We start from the raw sequence: 24,366 nt of genomic DNA on the forward strand, positions 1-24,366 counted from the left end.
TGTTTAGAAAATTGCCGTTGTAAAGGTCATATACCTAGAATCTGCTAATAAAATGGCCCATCTACCATACTGTTCTGTGATTTATGATAATTACCTGTACTTAGGCTAGTTAGTGTCAAACATGAAGGCATGCAACTCAAGAGGTGACAGCTGGAAGCACCAGGACAGCTTAAATATATTTGGAGAAGACATACTGATACAGTTTTATTATTATTATTATTATTATTATTATTGGTTACATTGGACCAGTTGAGATGCTACATATTCACTTTTTCTTTGAAGGTTGTGCTACTTGGTTATTGTAGTTCACCTAGTGCCTGTTCATTTATTCCTGTTATGATTCTCTAATTTCTTATGAAACCTCCCTAACCTTTCTATGCATCATTTCTGCTGAAATTTGTAAGTCTTAAGAAAAGTGTCAATATTACCTTTGTTCTCTGCATCTTGTACCTTGAGTTCAGTTATCAGGTCGGCCTGTAATTCTTATTGTTTGCTCTCTCATCTTCTTTGCCAGATTTCTTCTCACTAGTTGCCATAAGATACAGTTTTCTGGCAGTCACAAGATATGAAAGAAATATGAGATTCTTTTCTTCTTCATAATACTGAGGATTGAGTCAGTCTCTTGACAGAAAGTTTCATTGGGGAGGACCTGGATTTTTATTTGCAAAAGTTCTAATGATCCTTCAGTCAGTTTTGACAAGTTGAGCAGTTTTTCATTTTTAATTTGGAACAGTACATAAGTGGCTTCCAAGAAATTTATGATTTTATAGAGCTGGATTTTGGTATCTACTGTTAAGTGTTTCTTATTATATGATGACAAGATTAAAAATTGAACTGTTTTCACTTTGTTGGTTCTATTTATCCATCCACATTGAGGCATAAGTGAGGTATATCACCTGCAAACCTTCTGCAGTTTGTTGTTGGGTGTTTTATTCTAATGATGACCTTAGTTGAAGTTTCCTTTGGGCACATCTTCATGATGTACTGCAAGGGCCCACTGAAATGCAGTGGGGATAAACCATCACCATGTCCAAGACCAGTCTTTATTGTGAAAGGAGTTCTTGGAGAAGACTCATACTTATTAATTTTAATAATATATTGTGCTTTGTCATTTTGACTTGGCCTATATATTCTTCCCATCTAGTTTCATTGAAAGGCTGTGGGTCTCTATTTTACTATCTACTGCTCAGTGCCTTCTCTGTTTTGTCAATAGTGATTGATCTGTCATCGTAAAGTCAGCTATATATTAATTTGATGCAGCCCTGTAATGCTATAAACAGAAATTTGTACGTTTTTCCAAAATATTTTGTCATAAAAAATTTTGACACACATTGCAAATGTCTGTCTATAGTTAGTGATAGTTTTTATGTATTCATAATAAGAGACGGGGCAGTGTTATTAGATTTTTTCCTATCTAAATATTTAAGGGAGGAGGAGATTAGTGTTTAACGTCCCGTCGACAACGAGGTCATTAGAGACGGAGTGCAAGCTCGGGTTAGGGAAGGACGGGGAAGGAAATCAGCCGTGCCCTTTGATAGGAACCATCCCGGCATTTGCCTGAAAGGATTTAGGGAAATCACGGAAAACCTAAATCAGGATGGCCGGAGACGGGATCGAACCGTCGTCCTCCCAAATGCAAGTCCAGTGTGCTAACCACTGCGCCACCTCGCTCGGTGGTCTAAATATTTAGATTGTTGCTGTGTTGGTAGTAGTTAACATAGAAAGTACTACTTAAGGAATACAAAAATAATGTAGTAATCTTCTGTTTTAAGGTTCTGGAATGCGGTGCAGGGTGTAGTGATGAAGGTCTTGCTCTTGCTGATCATCATTTAATCGATGAAAATCTTCTACAACCTGGAGTAATCTTTGTTAATGCACAAGGTAAGTATCGTAAACAACTCATTGTAACAAACTGGAACCAACAGGGAAACTGAATTTACTTCAGAAAGTGAGGGAAATGTGTGGAATTTCTAACATAATCAGATAATTCTGAATTAAGTTGTGGTTTTGTATTGTATTGTATTTTTTATTGCTCCTGTTGTCTACATAGCAGCTTATGCATAAGACATTGGACAAGTCAAGTTATAAATACACAGGCTGAAAGTCATTTCAAGGCATACATATTTAAGGTTACAATAATACACTTTACACGTAAGTATTTATATAACACATTTCATAAATTTAAATACTCTTCAATGGAGTAAAAGCAGTGATGCTGTAAATATGACTTTAGAGATTTTCCAAATGTATTGACCTCAGTGATAGCTTTTACATTTTCGGGGAGTTTGTTATAAAGCTTAACTTCCAAGTGAAAAGTACCTTTTTGGCACAGTGCTGTGCTGATTTGAGTCATATGTAAGTTTCTGTTTTGTCTGGTAAAGTGATCATGTATATCACAGTTTTTTTTTTTTGCAGTCTCCAGTCCTTGCCTATTACATTTAATTTAAAGAACAAAAGGGTTTCCATAATGTATACACATGGTAATGGAGGAATACCAGATTTCTTAAACAGGGGTTTACAAGAGTCTCTAGGCTTGCACCCAAACAAGATTCTAATGGCCCTTTTTTGTAGTTTAAAAGTGCGATTAACTGTTTTAGATTTGTGATTTAACTGTTCATTGACAGAACAGATAGTTCGAATCATTTTGTTAAAATTCAGTCTTTGAGTTCCTGTATTGGGGTACTATCAGGTGTAGCTATCATGGAAGGGCAAGTGAAACAGTTGATTGGGTTGTTGCAATGTTTGTTGCTATGCAGTCTCAACAATCTTGGGACTATTGTTATCAACTTAAGGTTTTTGAAAGGCCATGTCCATTTTCCATTTGTTGGTTGTGAGTGCAGTGTGCATATCAGAATTTGCCATGTCACTGTGATTTCCTCATAGCTAGAGCAGGACTTCCGAGCTCACCTATCTGCTGTGGCTCACATGCTTTCCTCTTCCCTGAGTTCATGTTATTACAAACTTATTTTCGTACATTATCCTTGTACTGTGTTAAAATATACATCAATTACTTCATGAGGTTGGTATCTACCCTCTTCTTACCCCCAGTGAATGTGATGATCCTAACACCTAGCTTTTGTAACCACAACTGGATAGGTATTGTTTAATTTATTATTTATTTTTTAATTTTATAATTGGGATTAGCTATTATAGAGGTCTTTTACTTTCTCCATGTCTTTTTTTTACAGATAGTTGCATTTAAAAAGGATTTATTGTTTATTGAATTGAGTCTCAATATTCACTAGTTTCCTTTGCCGATTTCTTATTCTCAGTGAAGTTGGAAAAGGTTCTGTTATTATTGTACAGGGATCAGTATGTGTAGTTATTTCTGTATAGATATTATCCAGTGTCCATCATTAAAACTTGCTTGTTATGAAGAGACATCAAGGCACAAGATTGTTGCTATGTTATCATCCGATATCTACCATTTCATCAACTTTAAAGAAGGCACAAGCAGTTGCTGTATGTAAATTAAAAAAAATTATAGTCAGAGATGTTTAAAAACACTAAAATTAAATGAGATAGATCCTCCTAGTCATTTAGCCTTAAGCTATGTATCTTTTTATTAATTCTGTGTTATACAAACTGCACCCCCCCCCCCCTTCCGCCCCTGCAAATAATGCGATAGTCTTCTTACTGAACACCTTCTAACGTTTTCGGATGACAACAGACAGTGTGGTATTGGGTTGCAAGGCACACACGTCTCTCAATTCAGTTAACTTGCATATCGTGTGTAGTCGATCCTCTTCTCTGGATAATCAACTATGTCGATCTCCCTCAAGCTTCTTCTCCGAAGACTGTAGCTGGTTAAAGGAATTTATTAAAATACTTCTCTATCCTTGAAATAATTTTGGTACTCATATAATACTTTTCAGTTCCATCACTTTATATTTTCAACTTTCACAGATAATAACTTCTGCGAGCTAACTTATTCCTTAGACTCATTTACACATATTCAAATAGCATACATGTGTCTTGTTTCGTTCATAGCCAAGACATGAAATAATTTAAAAGTCTCTAGTCTCAAGTGAGTCCAATACATGAATGTGCGTAGCACTCTATATTCAACTTTTTAATAGTCTTTTTTTTACATCACCACAGACACTAACACATCAAAGAATACAACATAATTATTCGTTGAGTTCTCCTCACGTCTTCTGTGGGACTGGCGGCAGACATTTGTCGTTGTCAGTGACTCGCCAATTTTAGTCTTCTAATAACAAAATTCCTACTTGTACATAGAAACAGGTGGATCAGTAGAAACGTTCTCACTCTCCTGCACTCGTACCTAAAAGATCGGGTGTTCGAGACGGTTGAAAGCCGAGTGTTTCTAGAATTAACACTGAAATTCTTGAGGCACTACAATCTTAACTAGATGCCCTTCCTCAAATGTATTGTGTAGATATTTCTATTTTGTAAGATGCAATTCTGTGCATTTCTTATAACTCCTCCAAGTACTATGTAATACTTAGTATCAAACACTCAGAGATCAGTTCTTTCTTTTAAATTTCTACTGGAAATCATCCCAAAAAGTAAATTCCTCTGTACGTGTTGATCTCCTGCCAGCTGTGCTACCTTCTAAGTAAATGAGCACAAAATCTTTTTCAAATCCTCCTATCATTTAGGGAGCAACCTAAAGAATACCCTTAGAAAGTAAGTGGGGGTGAACCTCCCCATTTGGTTTAAACTTTGAGAACAGTACGGATAAATTAATCCCATTTCCTTTTTGTAATTCCTCACATTATTCTGCTGACAGGCTGTACCCATCTTTCTTTCTGTTTAATTGCTTTTTCATCTTTTTCAGTTCCGTAACTTTTCTGTCGATTGAGGTGTACTGACAGTTGAATCTACTTTCTCATGTACATTTTGATCAATTATGTAGCACACACTCTCCTTCAAGTTAGTACAAACATATCCTGTGATAGCAGTCACCTCTAAATCCCTATTCTGTTCTAATATGTTGATTTTCCCATCCATGTTTCAGATTTGGTCACAAATTGTTTTAAATGCCCATTTGTTTATCTCTCTCAATTACTTTACATAATTATTAACCTCTATAAGTTGTTCATTAACTTTGTCACAGTGTTTAGTTACTTCTGATTGTGATACCCAGTTGTTGTTGTTTGGAAGTTATAATCAAAGTATGTAATTCCTTTTTCTCTTTCCTAGATTTCTTTATACACACATAAAAAAAAAAGTTTTGCATCACCCCGGTTCCCTGAACTCCTGAAGATAGACGTTGACTGTGGATGATGTATCTCAGACACAGTCCCTTTAACTGTTCAGAGATGTCACTAAACCTGCCGGAAGATGTAAACAACCATGCATAAGCAGCACCTAATAGACAGAGGGGATCCAACAGCCGGTCAATACCACAGTTTGATCACATCCACATTGTTAGTTTGTGCCAGGAAGGGCTCTCAACAAGGGAAGTGTCCCGGCATCTCGGAGTGAGCCAAAACGATGTTGTTCAGACATGGAGGAGATACAGAGAGACAGGAACTGTCAATGACGTGCCTCACTCAGGCCACTCAAGTATGCAGTGGATGACCGCTACATACGGGTTATGGCTCGGAGAAACCCTGACAGCAACGCCACCTTGTTGAATAATGCTTTTCGTGCAGCCACAGGACGTCATGTTATGACTCAACTGTGCGCATAGGCTGCATGATGCGCAACTTCACTCCCAGCGTCCATGGTGAGGTCCGTCTTTGCAACCACGACACCATGCAGCGCAATATAGAGGGTCCCAACAACATTCCGAATGGACTGCTCAGGATTGGCATCACGTTCCCTTCACCAATGAGTGTTGCATATGCTTTCAACCAGACAATTGTTGGAGACATGTTTGGACGCAACTTGGCCAGGCTAAACGCCTTAGACACACTGTCCAGCGAGGGCAGCAAGGTGGAGGTTCCCTGCTGTTTTTGGATGGTGTTATGTGGGGCCAACATACACTGCTGGTGGTCACAGAACGTGCTGTAATGGCTGTACAAAATGTGAATGCCATCCTCCGACCGATAGTGCAACCATATCGGCAGCATATTGGCGAGGCATTCGTCTTCACGGACGACAATTCGCTTCCCCACCGTGCACATCTTGTGAATGACTTCCTTCACGATAACAAAATCGCTCGAATAGAGTGGCCAGCATGTTCTCCTGACATGAACCTTATCGAACATGCCTGGGATAGATTGAAAGGGCTGTTTATGGACCACTCTGAGGGATCTATGCCGAATCGCCGTTGAGGAGTGGGACAATCTGGACCAACAGTGCCTTTATGAACTTGTGCATAGTATGCCACGACAAATACAGGCATGCATCAATGCAAGAGGACATGCTACTGGGTATTAGAGGTACCAGTGTGTACAGCGATCTGGACCACCACCTCCGAAGGTCTCGCTGTATGGTGGTATATCAAGCAATGTGTGGTTTTCATGATCAATAAAAAGGGCGGAAATGATGTTTATGTTGATCTCTATTCCAATTTTCTGTACAGGTTCCAGAACTCTCGGAACCATGGTGATGCAAAACTTCTTTTGTTGTGTGTATGACTTTCTAAATTCGCATTGTTGCATATAGTTGTGTTCTAAGATTTCCCATGTTTCTATTTAACCATTTGTTTGCCTCTTCAAATTCACCAGTCGTCTTCTCCATAAACACTCTTAACACCTCTTCTACTGGTTGCGACATGCTTCAGATGCCTACAGGCTTACACCAAACAATAACAAATCTACTGTTAACCCTTCATTGCAGCCAGCTGTTTCAGTGTTGACCTTACACTGCATGAAAGTAACAAACTTTGTTGGCTAGTTGCACTCTCGTTTATCTCATCCACAAACCACAACTGCAGTGCTAGTAATAACTCAAACACCAAGTAATTGCAGTTGTCCGGTTGCTGTGGACAACAAATATTCTTCACAGAGTTAAAAATTTCCTTTTAATTGTGACTACTTCTCCTTTCTCAATCACATGTTATTACCTGAAAATACAGACACTTCTGATCGTCCCTGTGTGGGTGACAGATGTGCAGTGTATCATTCATCTATAATGATCTGTTTACATGTAAATATTTTATGATCACTGTAGATTATTAATTTTACTTGCATTTGGAAATAGTTCCAGAAGTGCTGTGGTCTAGGTATCTTGGCATCAGACTTTTTTTTGCTATGTTGCAGTGCCTGTGTCAGTCTGGAAAGTTACTTAAGAGATCTGATATTACTGAATGATTTCACACTCTTCTTCTTTCCAATATGTGTATTCACTTTCCATTACAATGAGTACATCGCATTTTTATAGTTTGCTACATTCCAAGTTATACAATATTAGCCTTATACAATGTCTCTTGCACATCCTGGCAGTCAACCAACGACCTACTTATTTTCCTAGAGGTGGCAAAATCTAAGTCTCCAACTCCCTGGGGCTTCCGTGGACTTGAGCATATCTATTAGGCAGGCCATAAGTGGCACAATATAATTGCTTGTCGCAGCAAGTGCTGCAACGCGCCGTGATATGGGCCAGGCAAATGCTCCGTGGGCAGGACATTTATCAATGGACATTTTTAAATGCCCAAAGTCTGGGCATTTATAAAAAAGTACATTGTAAAGATGTTACTGTTAAAATGTATAATTTACCAATAAAAATAAGGGATGGTACAATACCGTCAGCATTAAAAGTTAATAAACTTCTATATTTAAATGGACATATATCATTTATTGCTTTTATTACTAAGAACAAAAGAAAGAGAGACGCATGCTTCTTTTTTGCTAGCATTCCAACTTGCTGTACGAAGGAAGGGTGCATGTTCATGTTGCAGACACCTGCCTATTATTTATAATGTCCTTTTTACCAGTTCTACTCTTCCATTCCCTATTCTTTTCATTTCTGCTCCTCTCTCTCTCCTCCCTCTCTCTCTCTCTCTCTCTCTCTCTCTCTGACTAACACACACGCACACACAGATATATACACCATAATTAACCTGAGATCATCACTTTGTAATGCAACACACTTTATAATCTTATTTAATTGGATAGATAAAAAATCTACTCACCAAGTGGCAGCAAAACACACACATAAAAAATGGTTGTAACTGGCAATCTTTCGGAGCCAGTGGCTCCTTCTTCAGGCAGAAGCGTTAAAGGAGAAGGAAGAGGGGTGAAGGGAAAGGACTGGAGAGGTCTAGGAAAAGGGGTAGATTTTGGGAAGTCACCCAGAACCGTGTGTCAGGGGAGACTTACTGTATGAGATGAGAAGGAAAGACTGATGGTTGGGGACTGTATTGGACGAGATTTGAAAGCTCTCAGGTTTTCAAATATTGTTCGATGAACTCACGTTACATTTTGAAATCAGTGTTTTATTATGTAGAATTGTTATTCATCTATAAACCCATATTTTCTTTTGTAAATCATCATTATAAATTGTGTTATTCAGGCAAAAATTATTTAAGCAGGGAAGAGCATTAAAATTAAAGAACAAGAATGTAATTTATGTTGTGACTCATGTTACAAATTTGGGACATCCTATTCCTAATGTGTATTTTAGGTCGAAAGTGTCCTCAAAAAATTAGGAGTATGGATCTGGTTTTTATCACAGAAAATGCGTATTAGGTTGGCATTCAAATGACAGAGTTACAGATTTCTAAAAATATTTATACCAAGTGAAATATTGTAATATATTGAAAAGGCGCATGACTCAATGCTACATGACTCATGTTACTTGCACGTGACTCATGTTACTTGCTACTTCTTGTTGGAAAAACTTTTTCCTGCAAGCAGAGAAATGAAAATATGACATTATGTGCCAAATAAGATAATCTTAACATTAACATTTCACTTTTCAAACACTATGAAAAATTATAAAAGCATAACACCTGGGGAAATGAACTGTAAATTCAGTTAAAAGTCAGAGAACTGAAAATATTTTCTTGCATTGACAGCATCAAGTAGATTAATTTTCTTTATAATTTCATCACATTTTACAGTCCATTTCCAATAGTGACCAGCACACTCCATTGTACTGATTAAGTAAGAATTTCCAAAACCTGTACGTACTCCAGCATTGAATTTACTGTCATATTCTACTTTGTACCAGTCTCCAATTTTCACACTATCTATAGTTTCCTCAGTATGACGATTTGCAGCAAAAAAATTCTTTGGAGACAAGCGGATATGTTTCTAGTACTCCTCTCTTGTAGTGAAAGCAATGAATGCCTTTTTATGTTTGGTATTGATGGTGCTGAAGAAAATATTTGAGCCAGATTAACTTTCACATTGATGCCTTAAATTTCATCTATAGACACATGAAAAACCTGCATAGTTGTGATACTTGCAGCCACCTGAGTGAAAGTTGATGCATCACCTCCTATGAATTTTCACTTTTTTAATGCGTTCGCCACTAGCTGTTCCACAACTACACCAATTCCATCTATGGCTCCTTTACCGTGGTATGTAGCAAATAAGTTCCACTCGATTTCGACATTATGAAAGGACTAAAATTGAGGCACAGCAGCAGTAATATATTTGTTTTTAAACTGTGAGGCAGGTCCGTCTGACCAGAATGAAACTACCTTCACATTTTCAGCACCTTGCTAATGAAAATAATTGCAGCACTCGAGTCAGGGCTTTATTCAGAGCACTTGTGACTTATATGGTGACAAACTTGCTTTACTAAGTTTCTGATATTGCATTTTATGTTTCCTATGTTTTTTAACACTCTCCCTATTTTTAGCTCTTTTTTCTTCTAATAACAGTCCTTGTTTATGTTGACTCAACTGTAGAAACTTTTGTTTTTGCTTCTGCTGCCCCCACCCCCTCTCTCCTCGAGCTTATTCCAGAAGTTTCTCTGTCTGCTGCTGCTAAGGGCATCCTCTTCTTCTAATCTTAAAATCGTACAACTGTGACTCAGATTTTGTGACTCACGTTACAGTATTGGTTGAATTAGGAAATTTTTATTAGTGATGTTAGTTACACATTTACACTAGGAAGTAAATTACTGAACGAGATACAGTTATCTCTAATATCTCTCTTGCTATGAAAACTTAATTACACGAAAGTGACTCATGTTACATGAAAGTTCATGCTGTTGTATTACATTGTTTACTCCAACCTATAATTTACCTACTTCAGTTTTATACTCTTTATGCAATACATTAGGTTATGTAACAGTAATATAAATAATGATATGCTGATTCTTACCTGCCAAATAGTTGAAATGAAGGTCCAAAATCTCCAGTAATTCACACTCTTATCACACGAAAAACATATGGCATTATAAAAATGGCTACAAATTATGAGGGAAAGCAATAATGGGCCACAAACCATTGTTTCCATACAGTAAAATATCCAGCTTTTTCAAAAAATAAAAAATATAAAAAGTACCAAATTTCAAACTTTTAAATATCGCAAGTGTGTCCTGCTTTACAAAGAATATCCCACCTACACTGAAGTGCCAAAGAAATTGGTATAGGCATTTGTATTCAAATCCTGAGATATGTAAACGGGCAAAATACAGTGCTGTGGTCAGTATGGGCTTTTGGAGCTGAAGGTTCACTTGTTTACCCTTGATGACTGCTTGATACCTCACCTGAGCTTGTCAACACCAACATTGGACTGCTGATGATTGAAAACATTTTGCTTATTCGGGCGAGCCTCATTTCAAATTGTTTTGAGTGGATGGACGTGCATGGGTACGGAGACAACCTCATGAATCCATGGACCCTGCATGTCAGTTGTGACCCCTGACACATCTAGATATGATTCTGGCAGGTGACACTTATGTAAGCATCCATTAATGTCCATTGTGCATTCTGACAGACTTGGGCAATTCCAGCGTGACAGTGTGACAGCCTGCACGTCCAGAATTGCTACAGAGTGGCTCCAGGAGCACTCTTCTGAGTTTAAACTCTTCTGCTGGTCACCAAACTCCCCAGACATGAACATTATTGGGCATATCTGGGATCCTTTGCAATGTGCTGTTCAGAAGAGAACTCCACCTCCTCATACTCTTATGGATTTATGGACAGCCCTGCAGGATTTATGGTATCATTTCCCTCCAGCACTACTTCAGACATTAGTTGAGTCTACGCCACATCATGTTGTGGCACTTCTGCATGCTTACAGGGGCCCTACACGGTATTAGTTAGGTGTACCAGTTCTTTAGCTCTTCGATGTATATTGATATGCAAAATAATTCTCATTTGTCGTTCAGTGTAAGTTGCACATTTTTAATTGTATGACATTTTTCAAGCACTCTGGATCATCGTCAGATCTAAAACAAAGTAAAACTAAATGTGTACCACATAATATTTTACTATAAGTAGAAAAAAGAATTTTACATAAATGTAGAATTTACGTACGTACTTGCCTATTCAGAATCTTGCTTCAGAGTACTGTGTTTTGCAGCTGCTTTCAGTGTTTTAGATAAATGTCTAGTAGAGTAGTCTAGCAGTTAGAGGACGGGAAAAGAGGAAAAAGAAGGCAAAAGGGGGAAAAGAAGGGGAATGCGTAAATGGTGTGAGAGTGGTTAAGGGATGGAAATGGAAGCAGGAGGGGAGTTGTGGGGATGTCGTGAGTTGAACAAGAGGAGTCTTGCTAAAACTATAGAAAGTATAATTATTTACAAATTCTCATTAAATTATTAATAGCTTAGAAGGATTATCTTAATTATCACCACCACCACCACCACCACCACCACCATCACCATATTGAATTGTTTCCAGCCCCAGGCTGGGTCTGTTTGGAACATAAACCTTGCTATCTAGTTGTGTTTTCCCACCACCTTTCTGTGTTCACTCTGGTCCAGTCCCCATCTCTTTTTTCGCACTCATGCGCAACTTTCAGTCATCTATCCCTTTGTCTTCCTCCTGATTGTTTCTTTTGAATTTGCATTTCATGTATCTTTTTGGGAATCCTCATTTTCCATTCTCTTCAAGTCCCCATAGCATCTTAGCCTTGATGTTTCTGTCCTGTTCTGCAAGGGTGCCTCTTGTACTGTTTCCCTTACATTTTCATTCCTCATCCTCTCTCTCCTTGTTACTCCTATCCTACTTCTGAGGGACTTCATTTCACATGCCTGTAATCTACTAACATCTCTTTTCTTCATTACCCATGTTTCAGGTGCACAAGCCAGTATTGGGATTAGTAACATTGTTTTCTTTGCTTTCTTATGAGACGGCTTTGTTCCAAACCAGGCTCCTATTCTCAGGAATGGTACTGCCTGGCTGTCACATTCACTTATCTCTTTCTCATTTCTTCCATTTTTTCTCTGTCGCACTTCCCAAGTACTTGACACTTTCCACCTTCTTCCATTGTTCATTTCCAATCCTTATTCCGCTATTTGTTATATCTTTCTCTCTAGGTGTAACCAGGATCTCATATTTATTTACATTAAATTTCATTCCACACTGTCTTTCAGTTTCTTCCCAAGCATCCAGCTGTTCCTGAATCTCCTCCTTCCTGCTTCATCACATCATCAAATCATCAGTGAACATCATTGCTTTCATCTTGTCTACTCCATTTTTTTTCTGTCACCTTAGTCATTATCTCATCTAAGACCACAATGAAGAGGAGAGGCAACAATGCAGTGCCCTGTTTCACACCACTTGTTTGTTGGAACCAATCTGTTCTTACATTTCTCACTTTCACATAACTCAGACTTCCACAGTACATCTCCTTTACTCTGCTTGTCAAGTCTTTTTTCACTCCTTTCTTTTCTAGTGCTTTCCAGACACTAGCAAATGCCTTTTCAATATCAAGAAAGGCCATCACAAGGTCTTCCCCAAATTCATAGTTCCTCTCTCAATTTGTTCTTGACCCTTGTTTGGTTTCTGCCCTCCAGAATCTTTTCATATCTACACTCCTTCCTACTCCCTTTCTTGAATATAGGGACAATTGGTGCCCTCTTCCAATCTTCTGGAGTCTTTTCTCATTCCACACCACCCTCATCTCACAACAAAGCCACTGTTCCCCAATCGACCATGCTACCTTTACCTTTTCAACACTAACTTCATCCACACCTTGTGCCTTTCCTCCTTTCATCTTGTATCTTGTCCAGTGCCATTTCCATTTTTTTTCCATGTCAAATTCTCCTCACTCCCCCCCCCCCTTCCTCCTCAGTTTATTTCAACTTCCTTTACTCTATTATTCTCATCTCCAAGTCCATTCAAATTTAGCAAATGCTCAAAGTACTCCTTCCACACTGTTTTCAATGTCTCATTGTTATTAATGTCTTTGCCATTTCTATCCATCATTGTTGCATCCTCTCTCAAACCTCTCCTCTTACTTTTGGCCAATCCTTACAGTACATTTTTACTTCCTGTGCTATTTCTCCATCGTTTTTGTCAATTCTTCCATCCACTTTCTTGTCTCCTCAACCACTGTCTTACTGGCCTCTTTTTTTATCTTTTTCTTATACTCCTCTCTTATTAATTTAGTCCTTTCTTGGAACCACAGTATGAAGGCCTTGTTCTTCCTTCCCACTACCTCCTTGACTCTTTTATTCCACCATGGTGTCTCCCTCCACCACTTTCGACCACGTGCCCTTCTACATACGGCTACTGCAGCTTCTACACTAACGCTAGTTTAGGACAGTGGGTATGTAAACTGTAAATGGCATGAAATAGTAAAATTATAAAATGGAATGAGGAAGGTTGAGAGCGGGAAAAGAAGGCAAGGGAGAGGTAATTGGCAGGGGTGCAAGGGATTTAACGAGATAAGGTCTCATACTAAAACTGCAAAATTTCAGTTATTTTGAGAAGAACCCCATCTGTTAAAATACTAAAATTGTTGACCAGTGGATGTGCAAAACTGTAACGGGGGAGGGGGTGGGGAATAGTAAATTATAAAATTGGAAATAAAGTAGCTAAAACTGAATTAGTGTCTTAAAATATTAAAAATATGAAACTTTGACAGTATAAGGTCTTACTCTAAAAGTATTTAAAAAATTGTACAAAATTATCATTAAGATATTAAAAGTATATGTCTAGCATAATGGATGTATAAATCACAAAAAACATAAACATTGTAACATTATAGCAGTATAATTATGTGGAGGACATAGAACTCCGTTAAGTGTAATTAAATATTAAAAATTTAAAACATTGGAAGTATAATACCATGTTGTTGTTGTTGTTGTTGTTGTTGTGATCTTCAGTCCTGAGACTGGTTTGATGCAGCTCTCCATGCTTTTCTATCCGGTGCAGGCCTGATCTCCCAGTACCTACAGCAATCTACATCCTTCTGAATCTGTTTAGTGTATTCATCTCTTGGTCTCCCTCTACGATTTTTACCCTCCACACTGACCTCCAATACTACCAACCGATCCCTTCTTCTCATCAAGTTGTGCCACAAACTTCTCTTCTCCCCAATCCTCTGCAACACCTCATCATTAGTTATGTGATCTACCCATCTAATCTCCAGCATTCTTCTGTAGCACCACATTTCGAAAGCTTCTATTCTCTTCTTGTCTAAACTATTTATAGTCCACGTTTCACTTCCATACATGGCTACACTCCATACAAATACTTTCAGAAACGAATTCCTGACACTAAAATCTATACTCGATGTTAACAAATTTCTCTTCTTCAGAAACGCTTTCCTTGCCATTGCCAGTCTACATTTTGCATCTTCTCTACCTCGACCATCATCAGTTATTTTGCTCCCCAAATAGCAAAACTCCTTTACTACTTTAAGTGTCTCATTTCCTAATCTAATTCCCTCAGCATCACCTGACTTAATTCGACCGCATTCCATTATCCTCATTTTGCTTTGGTTGATGTTTATCTTATATCCTCCTTTCAAGACACTGTTCATTCCGTTCAACTGCTCTTCCAAGTCCTTTGCTGTCTCTGACAGAATTACAATGTCATCGGCGAACCTCAAAGTTTTTATTTCTTCTCCATGGATTTTAATACCTACTCCGAAATTTTCTTTTGTTTCCTTCACTGCTTGCTCAATATACAGATTGAATAACATCGGGGAGATGCTACAACCCTGTCTCACTCCCTTCCCAACCACTGCTTCCCTTTCATGCCCCTCAACTCTTATAACTGCAATTTGGTTTCTATACAAATTGTAAATAGCCTTTCGCTCCCTATATTTTACCCCTGCCACCCTCAGAATTTGAAAGAGAGTATTACAGTCAACATTGTCAAAAGCTTTCTCTAAGTCTACAAATGCTAGAAACGTAGGTTTGCCTTTCCTTAATCTAGCTTCTAAGATAAGTCGTAGGGTCAGTATTGCCTCACGTGTTCCAATATTTCTACGGAATCCAAACTGATCTTCCCCTATTTCGGCTTCTACTAGTTTTTCCATTCATCTGTAAAGAATTTGCGTTAGGATTTTGCAGCTGTGACTTATTAAACTGATAGTTCGGTAATTTTCACATCTGTCAACACCTGCTTTCTTTGGGATTGGAATTATTATATTCTTCTTGAAGTCTGAGGGTATTTCGCCTGTCATACATCTTGCTCACCAGATGGTAGAGTTTTGTCAGGACTGGCTCTCCCACGGCCGTCAGTAGTTCTAATGGAATGTTGTCTACTCCCGGGGCCTTGTTTCGACTCAGGTCTTTCAGTGCTCTTCACGCAGTATCATATCTCCCATTTCATCTTCATCTACATCCTCTCCCATTTCCATAATATTGTTCTCAAGTACATCGCCCTTGTATAGACCCTCTATATACTCCTTCCACCTTTCTGCTTTCCCTTCTTTGCTTAGAACTGGGTTTCCATCTGAGCTCTTGATGTTCATACAAGTGGTTCTCTTTTCTCCAAAGGTCTCTTTAATTTTCCTGTAGGCAGTATCTATCTTACCCCCTAGTGAGATAAGCCTCTACATCCTTACATTTATCCTGTAGCCATCCCTGCTTAGCCATTTTCCACTTTCTGTCGATCTCATTTTTGAGACGTTTGTATTCCTTTTTGCCTGCTTCATTTACTGCATTTTTATTTTTTCTCCTTTCATCAATTAAATTCAATATATCTTCTGTTACCCAAGGATTTCTACTAGCCCTCGTCTTTTTACCTACTTGATCCTCTGCTGCCTTCACTACTTCATCCCTCAAAGCTACCCATTCTTCTTCTACTGTATTTCTTTCCCCCATTCCTGCCATTTGTTCCCTTACGCTCTCCCTGAAACTCTGTACAACCTCTGGTTTAGTCAGTTTATCCAGATCCCATCTCCTTAAATTCCCACCTTTTTGCAGTTTCTTTAGTTTTAATCTACAGTTCATAACCAATAGATTGTGGTCAGAGTCCACATCTGCCCCTGGAAATGTCTTACAATTTTAAACCTGGTACCTAAATCTCTGTCTTACCATTATATAATCTATTTGAAACCTGTCAGTAATTCCATAAAAAGTATAAAACAGTAAATTACAAAAGTGAAACTATGTTCAGCAACTATAACTACAAGGAACAGGATGTGACAGTAGTGATAATTGTACATCTATAATTTTATAATATTTGTCTTTTACTGTTTATACGTCCATCATTCGTCGTAACTGCCGTCTGCTTCACGTCTGCTGTGCAGCGAGCTACCTTAATTTAAGTATTAACTGTATTTTTCTTACTTGTCACTTCTTCTTCCGTGTGTATTTGCTTTTAGGAATCTTTAATTGTCGGGTGCTATTAATACTGTTCCATAGATTTCGTGTTTGTTTTGAATACAGTCAGAGAGAGTCCCTTTAGTCAACCATAGTGCCAGTAGTGCTAGTGTTTGTTTTCAATACAGTCCAGAGACAGGTAGTGCTATTTTCATTGTTTTCTACAAGAACCAACCACAGTTTAGTGAATAAACAGCCGCCTTTAGTGAATTAGCAGTCTAGTTAAGGGTTGATTAACTCTCTTCAGTAAATTGATTCCTTAGGATGGATAGGATGTGTGACTGCTGTGTATGGACGCAGAAGGAGCTGGCCACTGTTTGCGAACAGCTGAGCGTGTTGATGGCCGCGGTCAGCCGTCTTCAGGCTGCTGCCTCGGAGTGTAGCGGCAGTGGGGAGTCTGGTGCGTCGCAAGGTACACCCCAGGTGTTACATGCTTCACCCACTGTCCCTGCTGTCGAGACATCTTCGCGCGGTTGGGCCACCCTCTCCCCAAGGGGAGTGGCGGGTTCAGCGGCGTTTGCGGCGCACGAGGCGGAGGGTCAATGTGGAGGCTGGCTGTGTGGCACGCCCGCTCTGCCTGTGAGTGGACATGTGGCTGCTCCTTCAGCAAGGTCCGAGCAGGCACACGGGGGGAGGGGTTTATTAGTTACTAGGAGCTCCAACGTTAGGCGAGTGATGGAGCCCCTTAGGGAAATAGCGGGAAGGTCGGGGAAGAAGGCCAGTGTTCACTCTGTCATCTTGCCGGGGGGTCTCATCCGAGATGTGGAGGAGGCCCTACCGGCGGTGATAGAGAGCACTGGGTGCACCCGACTGCAAATTGTTGCTCATGTCGGCACCAATGACTCCTGCCGTCTGGGTTCAGAGGTCATCCTCAGTTCGTACAGGCGGTTGGCGGAATTGATGAAGGCGGAAAGCCTCGCTCGCGGGGTGAAATCAGAGCTAACTATTTGTAGTATCGTTCCCAGAACCGATCGCGGTCCACTGGTTTGGAGCCGAGTGGAAGGCTAAAACCATAGGCTCAGACGGTTCTGCGGAGATCTGGGGTGCAAATTTCTCGACCTCCGCTATCGGGTGGAGAAATGTAGGGTCCCCCTGAATAGGTCAGGCGTGCACTACACGCTGGAAGCGGCTACAAGGGTAGCGGAGTACATGTGGAGTGCACATGGGGGTTTTTTAGGTTAGAGAATCCCCTCCCTAGGCCCGACAAGACGCCTCCTGAGACGCGGCAAGGTAGGAGTAGGCAAAATGCAACAGGGAATAACAATGTTAATGTGCTAATAGTAAACTGCAGGAGTGTCTACAGAAAGGTCCCAGAACTGCTCTCATTAATAAACGGTCACAACGCCCATATAGTACTAGGGACAGAAAGTTGGCTGAAACCAGACGTAAACAATAATGAAATCCTAAACTCAGATTGGAATGTATACCGCAGAGACAGGCTGGACAGTGAAGGGGGAGGCGTGTTTATAGCAATAAGAAGTGCAATAGTATCGAAGGAAATTGATGGAGATCCGAAATGTGAAATGATTTGGGTGAAGGTCACGGTTAAAGCAGGCTCAGACATGGTAATTGGATGTCTCTATAGGCCCCCTCGCTCAGCAGCTGTTGTGGCTGAGCACCTGAAGGATAATTTGGAAAATATTTCGAGTAGATTTCCCCACCATGTTATAGTTCTGGGTGGAGATTTTAATTTGCCGGATATAGACTGGGAGACTCAGACATTCATAACGGGTGGCAGGGACAAAGAATCCAGTGAATTTTTTTAAGTGCTTTATCTGAAAACTGCCTTGAGCAGTTAAACAGAGAACCGACTCGTGGCGATAACATATTAGACCTTCTGGTGACAAACAGACCCGAACTATTTGAAAAAGTTAACGCGATCATAAAGCGGTTACGGCATCGATGATTTCAGCCGTAAATAGGAATATTAAAAAGGGTAGGAAGATTTTTCTGTTTAGAAAAAGTGACAAAAAGCAGATTTCAGAGTGCCTGTTGGCTCAACACAAAAGTTTTGTCTCAAGTACAGATAGTGTTGAGGATCAGTGGACAAAGTTCAAAACCATCGTACATAATGCGTTAGATGAGTATGTGCCAAGCAAGTTCGTAAGAAATGGAAAAGAGCCACCGTGGTACAACAACCGAGTTAGAAAACTGCTGCGGAAGCAAAGGGAACTTCACAGCAAACATAAACATAGCCAAAGCCTTGCAGACAAACAAAAATTACGCGAAGCGAAATGTAGTGTGAGGAGGGCTATGCGAGAGGCATTCAATGAATTCGAAAGTAAAGTTCTATGTACTGACTTGGCAGAAAACCCTAAGAAATTTTGGTCTTATGTCAAAGCGGTAGGTGGATCAAAACAAAATGCCCAGACACTCTGTGACCAAAATGGTACTGAAACAGAGGATGACAGACTAAAGGCCGAAATACTAAATGTCTTTTTCCAAAGTTGTTTCACAGAGGAAGATTGCACTGTAGTTCCTTCTCTAGATTGTCGCACAGATGACGAAATGGTAGATATCGAAATAGACGACAGAGGGATAGAGAAACAATTAAAATCGCTCAAAAGAGGAAAGGCCTCTGGACCTGATGGGATACCAGTTCAATTTTACACAGAGTACGCGAAGGAACTTGCCCCCCTTCTTGCAGCGGTGTACCGTAGGTCTCTAGAAGAGCGTAGCGTTCCAAAGGATTGGAAAAGGGCACAGGTCATCCCCGTTTTCAAGAAGGGACGTCGAACAGATGTGCAGAACTATCGACCTATATCTCTAACGTCGATCAGTTGTACAATTTTGGAACACGTATTGTGTTAGAGTATAATGACTTTTCTGGAGACTAGAAATCTACTCTGTAGGAATCAGCATGGGTTTCGAAAAAGACGGTCATGTGAAACCCAGCTCGCGCTATTCGTCCACGAGACTCAGAGGGCCATAGACACGGGTTCACAGGTAGATGCCATGTTTCTTGACTTCCGCAAGGCGTTCGATACAGTTCCCCACAGTCGTTTAATGAACAAAGTAAGAGCATATGGACTATCAGACCAATCGTGTGATTGGATTGAGGAGTTCCTAGATAACAGGACGCAGCATGTCATTCTCAATGGAGAGAACTCTTCCGAAGTAAGAGTGATTTCAGGTGTGCCGCAGGGGAGTGTCATAGGACCGTTGCTATTCACAATATACATAAATGACCTTGTGGATGACATCGGAAGTTCACTGAGGCTTTTTGCTGATGATGCTGTGGTGTATCGAGAGGTTGTAACAATGGAAAATTGTACTGAAATGCAGGAGGATCTGCAGCGAATTGACGCATGGTGCAGGGAATGGCAATTGAATCTCAATGTAGACAAGTGTAATGTGCTGCGAATACACAGAAAGATAGATCCTTTATCATTTAGCTACAAAATAGCAGGTCAGCAACTGGAAGCAGTTAATACCATAAATTATCTGGGAGTACACATTAGGAGTGATTTAAAATGGAATGATCATACAGGGTGATTCAAAAAGAATACCACACCTTTAGGAATTTAAAACTCTGCAACGACAAAAGGCAGAGCTAAGCACTATCTGTCGGCGAATTAAGGGAGCTATAAAGTTTCATTTAGTTGTACATTTGTTCGCTTGAGGCGCTGTTGACTAGGCGTCAGCGTCAGTTGATGCTAAGATGGCGACCGCTCAACAGAAAGCTTTTTGTGTTATTGAGTACGGCAGAAGTGAATCGACGACAGTTGTTCAGCGTGCATTTCGAACGAAGTATGGTGTTAAACCTCCTGATAGGTGGTGTATTAAACGTTGGTATAAACAGTTTACAGAGAATGGGTGTTTGTGCAAAAGGAAAAGTTCTGGACGGTCGAGAACGAGTGATGAAAATGTAGCACGCATCCAGCAAGCATTTGTTCACAGCCCAGGAAAATCGACTCGCATAGCTAGCAGAGAGCTGCAAATTCCACAATCAACTGTATGGAGAGTCCTACGAAAAAGGTTAGTTATGAAACCTATGGATCGGCCGCCAGGCAGCCCGTGACAGAGCACTTCATCACTGGCCTCCAAGAAGCCCTGATCTTACCCCTGCGATTTTTTCTTATGGGGGTATGTTAAGGATATTGTGTTTCGGCCACCTCTCCCAGCCACCATTGATGATTTGAAACGAGAAATAACAGCAGCTATCCAAACTGTTACGCCTGATATGCTACAGAGAGTGTGGAACGAGTTGGAGTATCGGGTTGATGTTGCTCGAGTGTCTGGAGGGGGCCATATTTAACATCTCTGAACTTGTTTTTGAGTGAAAAAAAACCTTTTTAAATACTCTTTGTAATGATGTATAACAGAAGGTTATATTATGTTTCTTTCATTAAATACACATTTTTAAAGTTGTGGTATTCTTTTTGAATCACCCTGTATAATGTTGATTGTCGGTAAAGCAGATGCCAGACCTTCACCGAAGAGTCAAGCAGTATATTGCTCCCTCCTACGTATATCTCGCGAAGAGACCATGAGGATAAAATCAGAGAGATTAGAGCCCACACAGAGGCATACCGACAATCCTTCTTTCCACGAACAATGCGAGACTGGAATAGAAGGGAGAACCGATAGAGGTACTCAAGGTACCCTCCGCCACACACCGTCAGGTGGCTTGCGGAATATGGATGTAGATGTAGATGTAGATTCTAGGCCTATTCTTGTAATATCTTATTTTTTATACATTCAGAGTAAAAGCTTAAATTTTTATACTTTTGAAGTTTAAGATACTAATTCAGTTTTAGACACTTTATTCCCACTTTAATAATTTACTATTTTCCCCTCTTTTCCAGTTTTACACATCCATTGTCTACACTTTTTGTATTTTAACAGAAGTTCCCCCACCCCCACCCTTGACACAGGCCTGTCTTGTGATGACCACAGTATGGCCCTGCCCCTACATAGGGTTAGGAAGGGGAATTGAGCTGCTCGGAGAACAAAGAGTTTTTTTTTAGATTTACTTATGTTCCATTTGTGGTCATGAAATTGTTCTCTCAAAAAAGACATTCTTAGCAGGATATCTTTTGGTTAATAAAAACAGGCAGAATGTAATTAAACGAAATTGTCACCAGAGCATTAAATGATTTTAACTAACTAGAAATATGTCTCATCTCAGGTATTCTCAGTTGATCAGCAGAGCATCTCCTGTTTTGTATAATAAGTAAATATGGTGATAAAAACTGACTGGTTTTTACTTAAGACATTCTTTTCATGAAACAGAACTAATGAGAATTTTTTAGCATAAATGAAGCCTTCAGCTGTCTTTTAAAGGTCTTGCAAGATCTTTAAATATGGCTAATGGATTCACTTTTACTACAAAAAGAATATAGTAACAATTGGCATCCCCCAGTCTGTCTGAAGATCTAAATAGATGTTGTCAAATACAAAAGCTACCAATGCAGCCAAAACAAAACATTTTATAACATGAAAGGCCTCAAAAGGAATCTTTTTATTCTTGTATTGTCTGTTTTACTTCTTCACCAACCGTTATGTGTAATGAGGCCACAGGAAACCCCTATTGTGCATTCAGAATTGTATTCTTAGTCTTAATAAATATTAGTACATTTGTGTAAATGACCTTTTCACACATTTTACTGAACCACATTATAACTGTTGTAAAGATATTAATTTTACAGCAAATGACCGTTTTTAAAATATTTTTATAAGTAATTGTTTATTTATTTATTTACATATTTTACGCCCACATTGGAGCACTTTATACAATCCATATACATTTAAGTCTTACTACTAGTTGTAGATTTGGCTTTCCTCTTCTACTCCCAAAACTTATTCATCCTTTCCGACCTGGCTGCCCTTCCTACATCAGTTGTGGTGTATTTTTTTTTTTTTTTTTTTTTTTTGCGTGCAAATGTCTTTAGTTTAAATCTCATGTCACTTTGTTTCAGAATCTTCTTCTCTTCTCTACCTTCAATTTGTTGCATTGTCAAGCCTAACTCAACTAAATCATCTTGAACTTCTTTGAATCAGTTGTTCTTGATCTTACTTTTCCAAAAATAGGTGTCACTTTGTTTCAGAATCTTCTTCTCTTCTCTACCTTCAATTTGTTGCATTGTCAAGCCTAACTCAACTGAATCATCTTGAACTTCTTTGAATCAGTTGTTCTTGATCTTACTTTTCCAAAAATAGGTGAACAGTTGTTTCACTATCCACTATCCTGGTTTCTTGTAGTCTGAAAATGTGGCAGAAAAAAGCAACCCTCCTTTTCCGCATTTTGTCAGTTATTGAATCAATAAGTAATATTGAATAAAATTTCTTTATTTACAGGAAGTGTATTTGTGGATGGCAAGGGGAAGACTACCAAACTGCCTCCATTGGAGAAAGGTTCAAAACTATGTTTCACATGTGAACATGTCCGCAATAGTAAGGTCCGTATCCATATTGACAGTGGTAATAAGACTGTAGCTTATGACTGGAATGTTACCAGTCCACTGCACAAACTATTTTTTGCTATCTGTTTTGGGCAAGTTGGTTGGAAAGTGCTGGTTGAGTGAGGGAGTGTGGTAATTACAGGTCCAGTTACAAAAATAAAATTAATGAATTTATACTTTTTCTAAAATTATACATCTTTCTCATTATTTACAGCACTGAAACTACTAACAAGCTTTTTCTCACTATCATTTGTTTGTTGTTTTATCACAAATGTCCACCATTGTGTGCCTAATGAACTGATTCATTTTTCAGTATGTGGTTTTTCACTGTTTAGCTTTACTTTTTAAATATCTTTTCAGTGCTCCATGTCATGAGTGTCTGTTAAAGAACTTGATGGTGACAGTTTCCCTATTGAAGATGTCATATTTATGAATAACCTCCTATTTTATGTGTACATCTGGTTACAGACTTGCTATTGTTTTAGCCATTAATTCTTTTTTTTTTTTTTTAATTTTTTGTAATCTTATTTTCTGCTGGTTAACCTCTATGACTGTTGCTATAATATTTTCTTCATGATTGAGAATGTTTTCATTGAGAATGTTTACTTACATATGTGTCACTATACAGTATGTTTGTGCCCTTTTCCTAAAAGATCTCTCTTTTTGCAGTTATGTTAATGTGATTCACTATTTTTAGATATAAATGTTTTACATATTTGCTCTTCATTATGTATTTCTGAATGATTTGCTTTGAGCATTACACAGTGTTGTTGTTTATGCCCCAAATGAATAAAGTTTTTATACAACAAATTGAAATTAATGTCTGAAGGATGCTGAATCCCTAATTTACACAATATTTTGTACTGATCTAATGAAATACAGTTGTGTCCAGGGATCCTGAAAATATTGTTGTCATTCAGTCATCTGTTCAAATTGTACATGTATAAACACATGCATTCTTTGACAAATGTTTGTATTGAGGAATGTCATGTATTATAAGAACATACAATACAAATAAAAATTATAAAAAATTGTTATGCATTTTAACAAAATAAAGAATTGTGAAAAATATTAGTTCTGTTATATTGGTACTATTCTGACTTTATTGTGATCTCCGTACTTCTTTTTTCATTGATTCTCAGCTTTTTTATTTTTAGTCAACAGAAGATTGACAACTTCCGGCAGATACATCTGCCAGCAATTGTCAACCTTTTGTAATCACCTTAAAATTATTGAACTATTCTAACAAAACTGGGGTGAAGCAACAACTTACCTGTAGCCAATAACATATGCAACAGGAGAGTGGGAGATAGGTGGCTCACAATGGCAGTGCCAAAATGGGAACAGAGTAAAGTAACAATTG

General features: G+C 38.9%; 1 protein-coding gene across 2 annotated transcripts in view; it reads left to right on the forward strand.

The window, feature by feature from the left end:
• Positions 1 to 24,058, forward strand: part of LOC126162454 (cytokine receptor-like factor 3) — a 124,329-nt gene extending 100,271 nt beyond the window's left edge. The window contains exons 6-7 of one of the 2 annotated variants that reach the window (XM_049918976.1): positions 1,773 to 1,881; positions 22,900 to 24,058. In XM_049918976.1, the coding sequence (XP_049774933.1) occupies positions 1,773 to 1,881; positions 22,900 to 23,126 (336 nt within the window). In that variant the 3' untranslated portion in view covers positions 23,127 to 24,058. The remainder of the gene's footprint in view (positions 1 to 1,772; positions 1,882 to 22,899) is intronic. The other variant, XM_049918977.1, reaches the window with a different exon arrangement.
• The last annotated feature ends 308 nt before the right edge of the window (positions 24,059 to 24,366 follow it).

The sequence above is a fragment of the Schistocerca cancellata genome, chromosome 2, assembly GCF_023864275.1.
Source record: "Schistocerca cancellata isolate TAMUIC-IGC-003103 chromosome 2, iqSchCanc2.1, whole genome shotgun sequence".
Classification (NCBI taxonomy): Eukaryota; Metazoa; Arthropoda; class Insecta; order Orthoptera; family Acrididae; genus Schistocerca; species Schistocerca cancellata.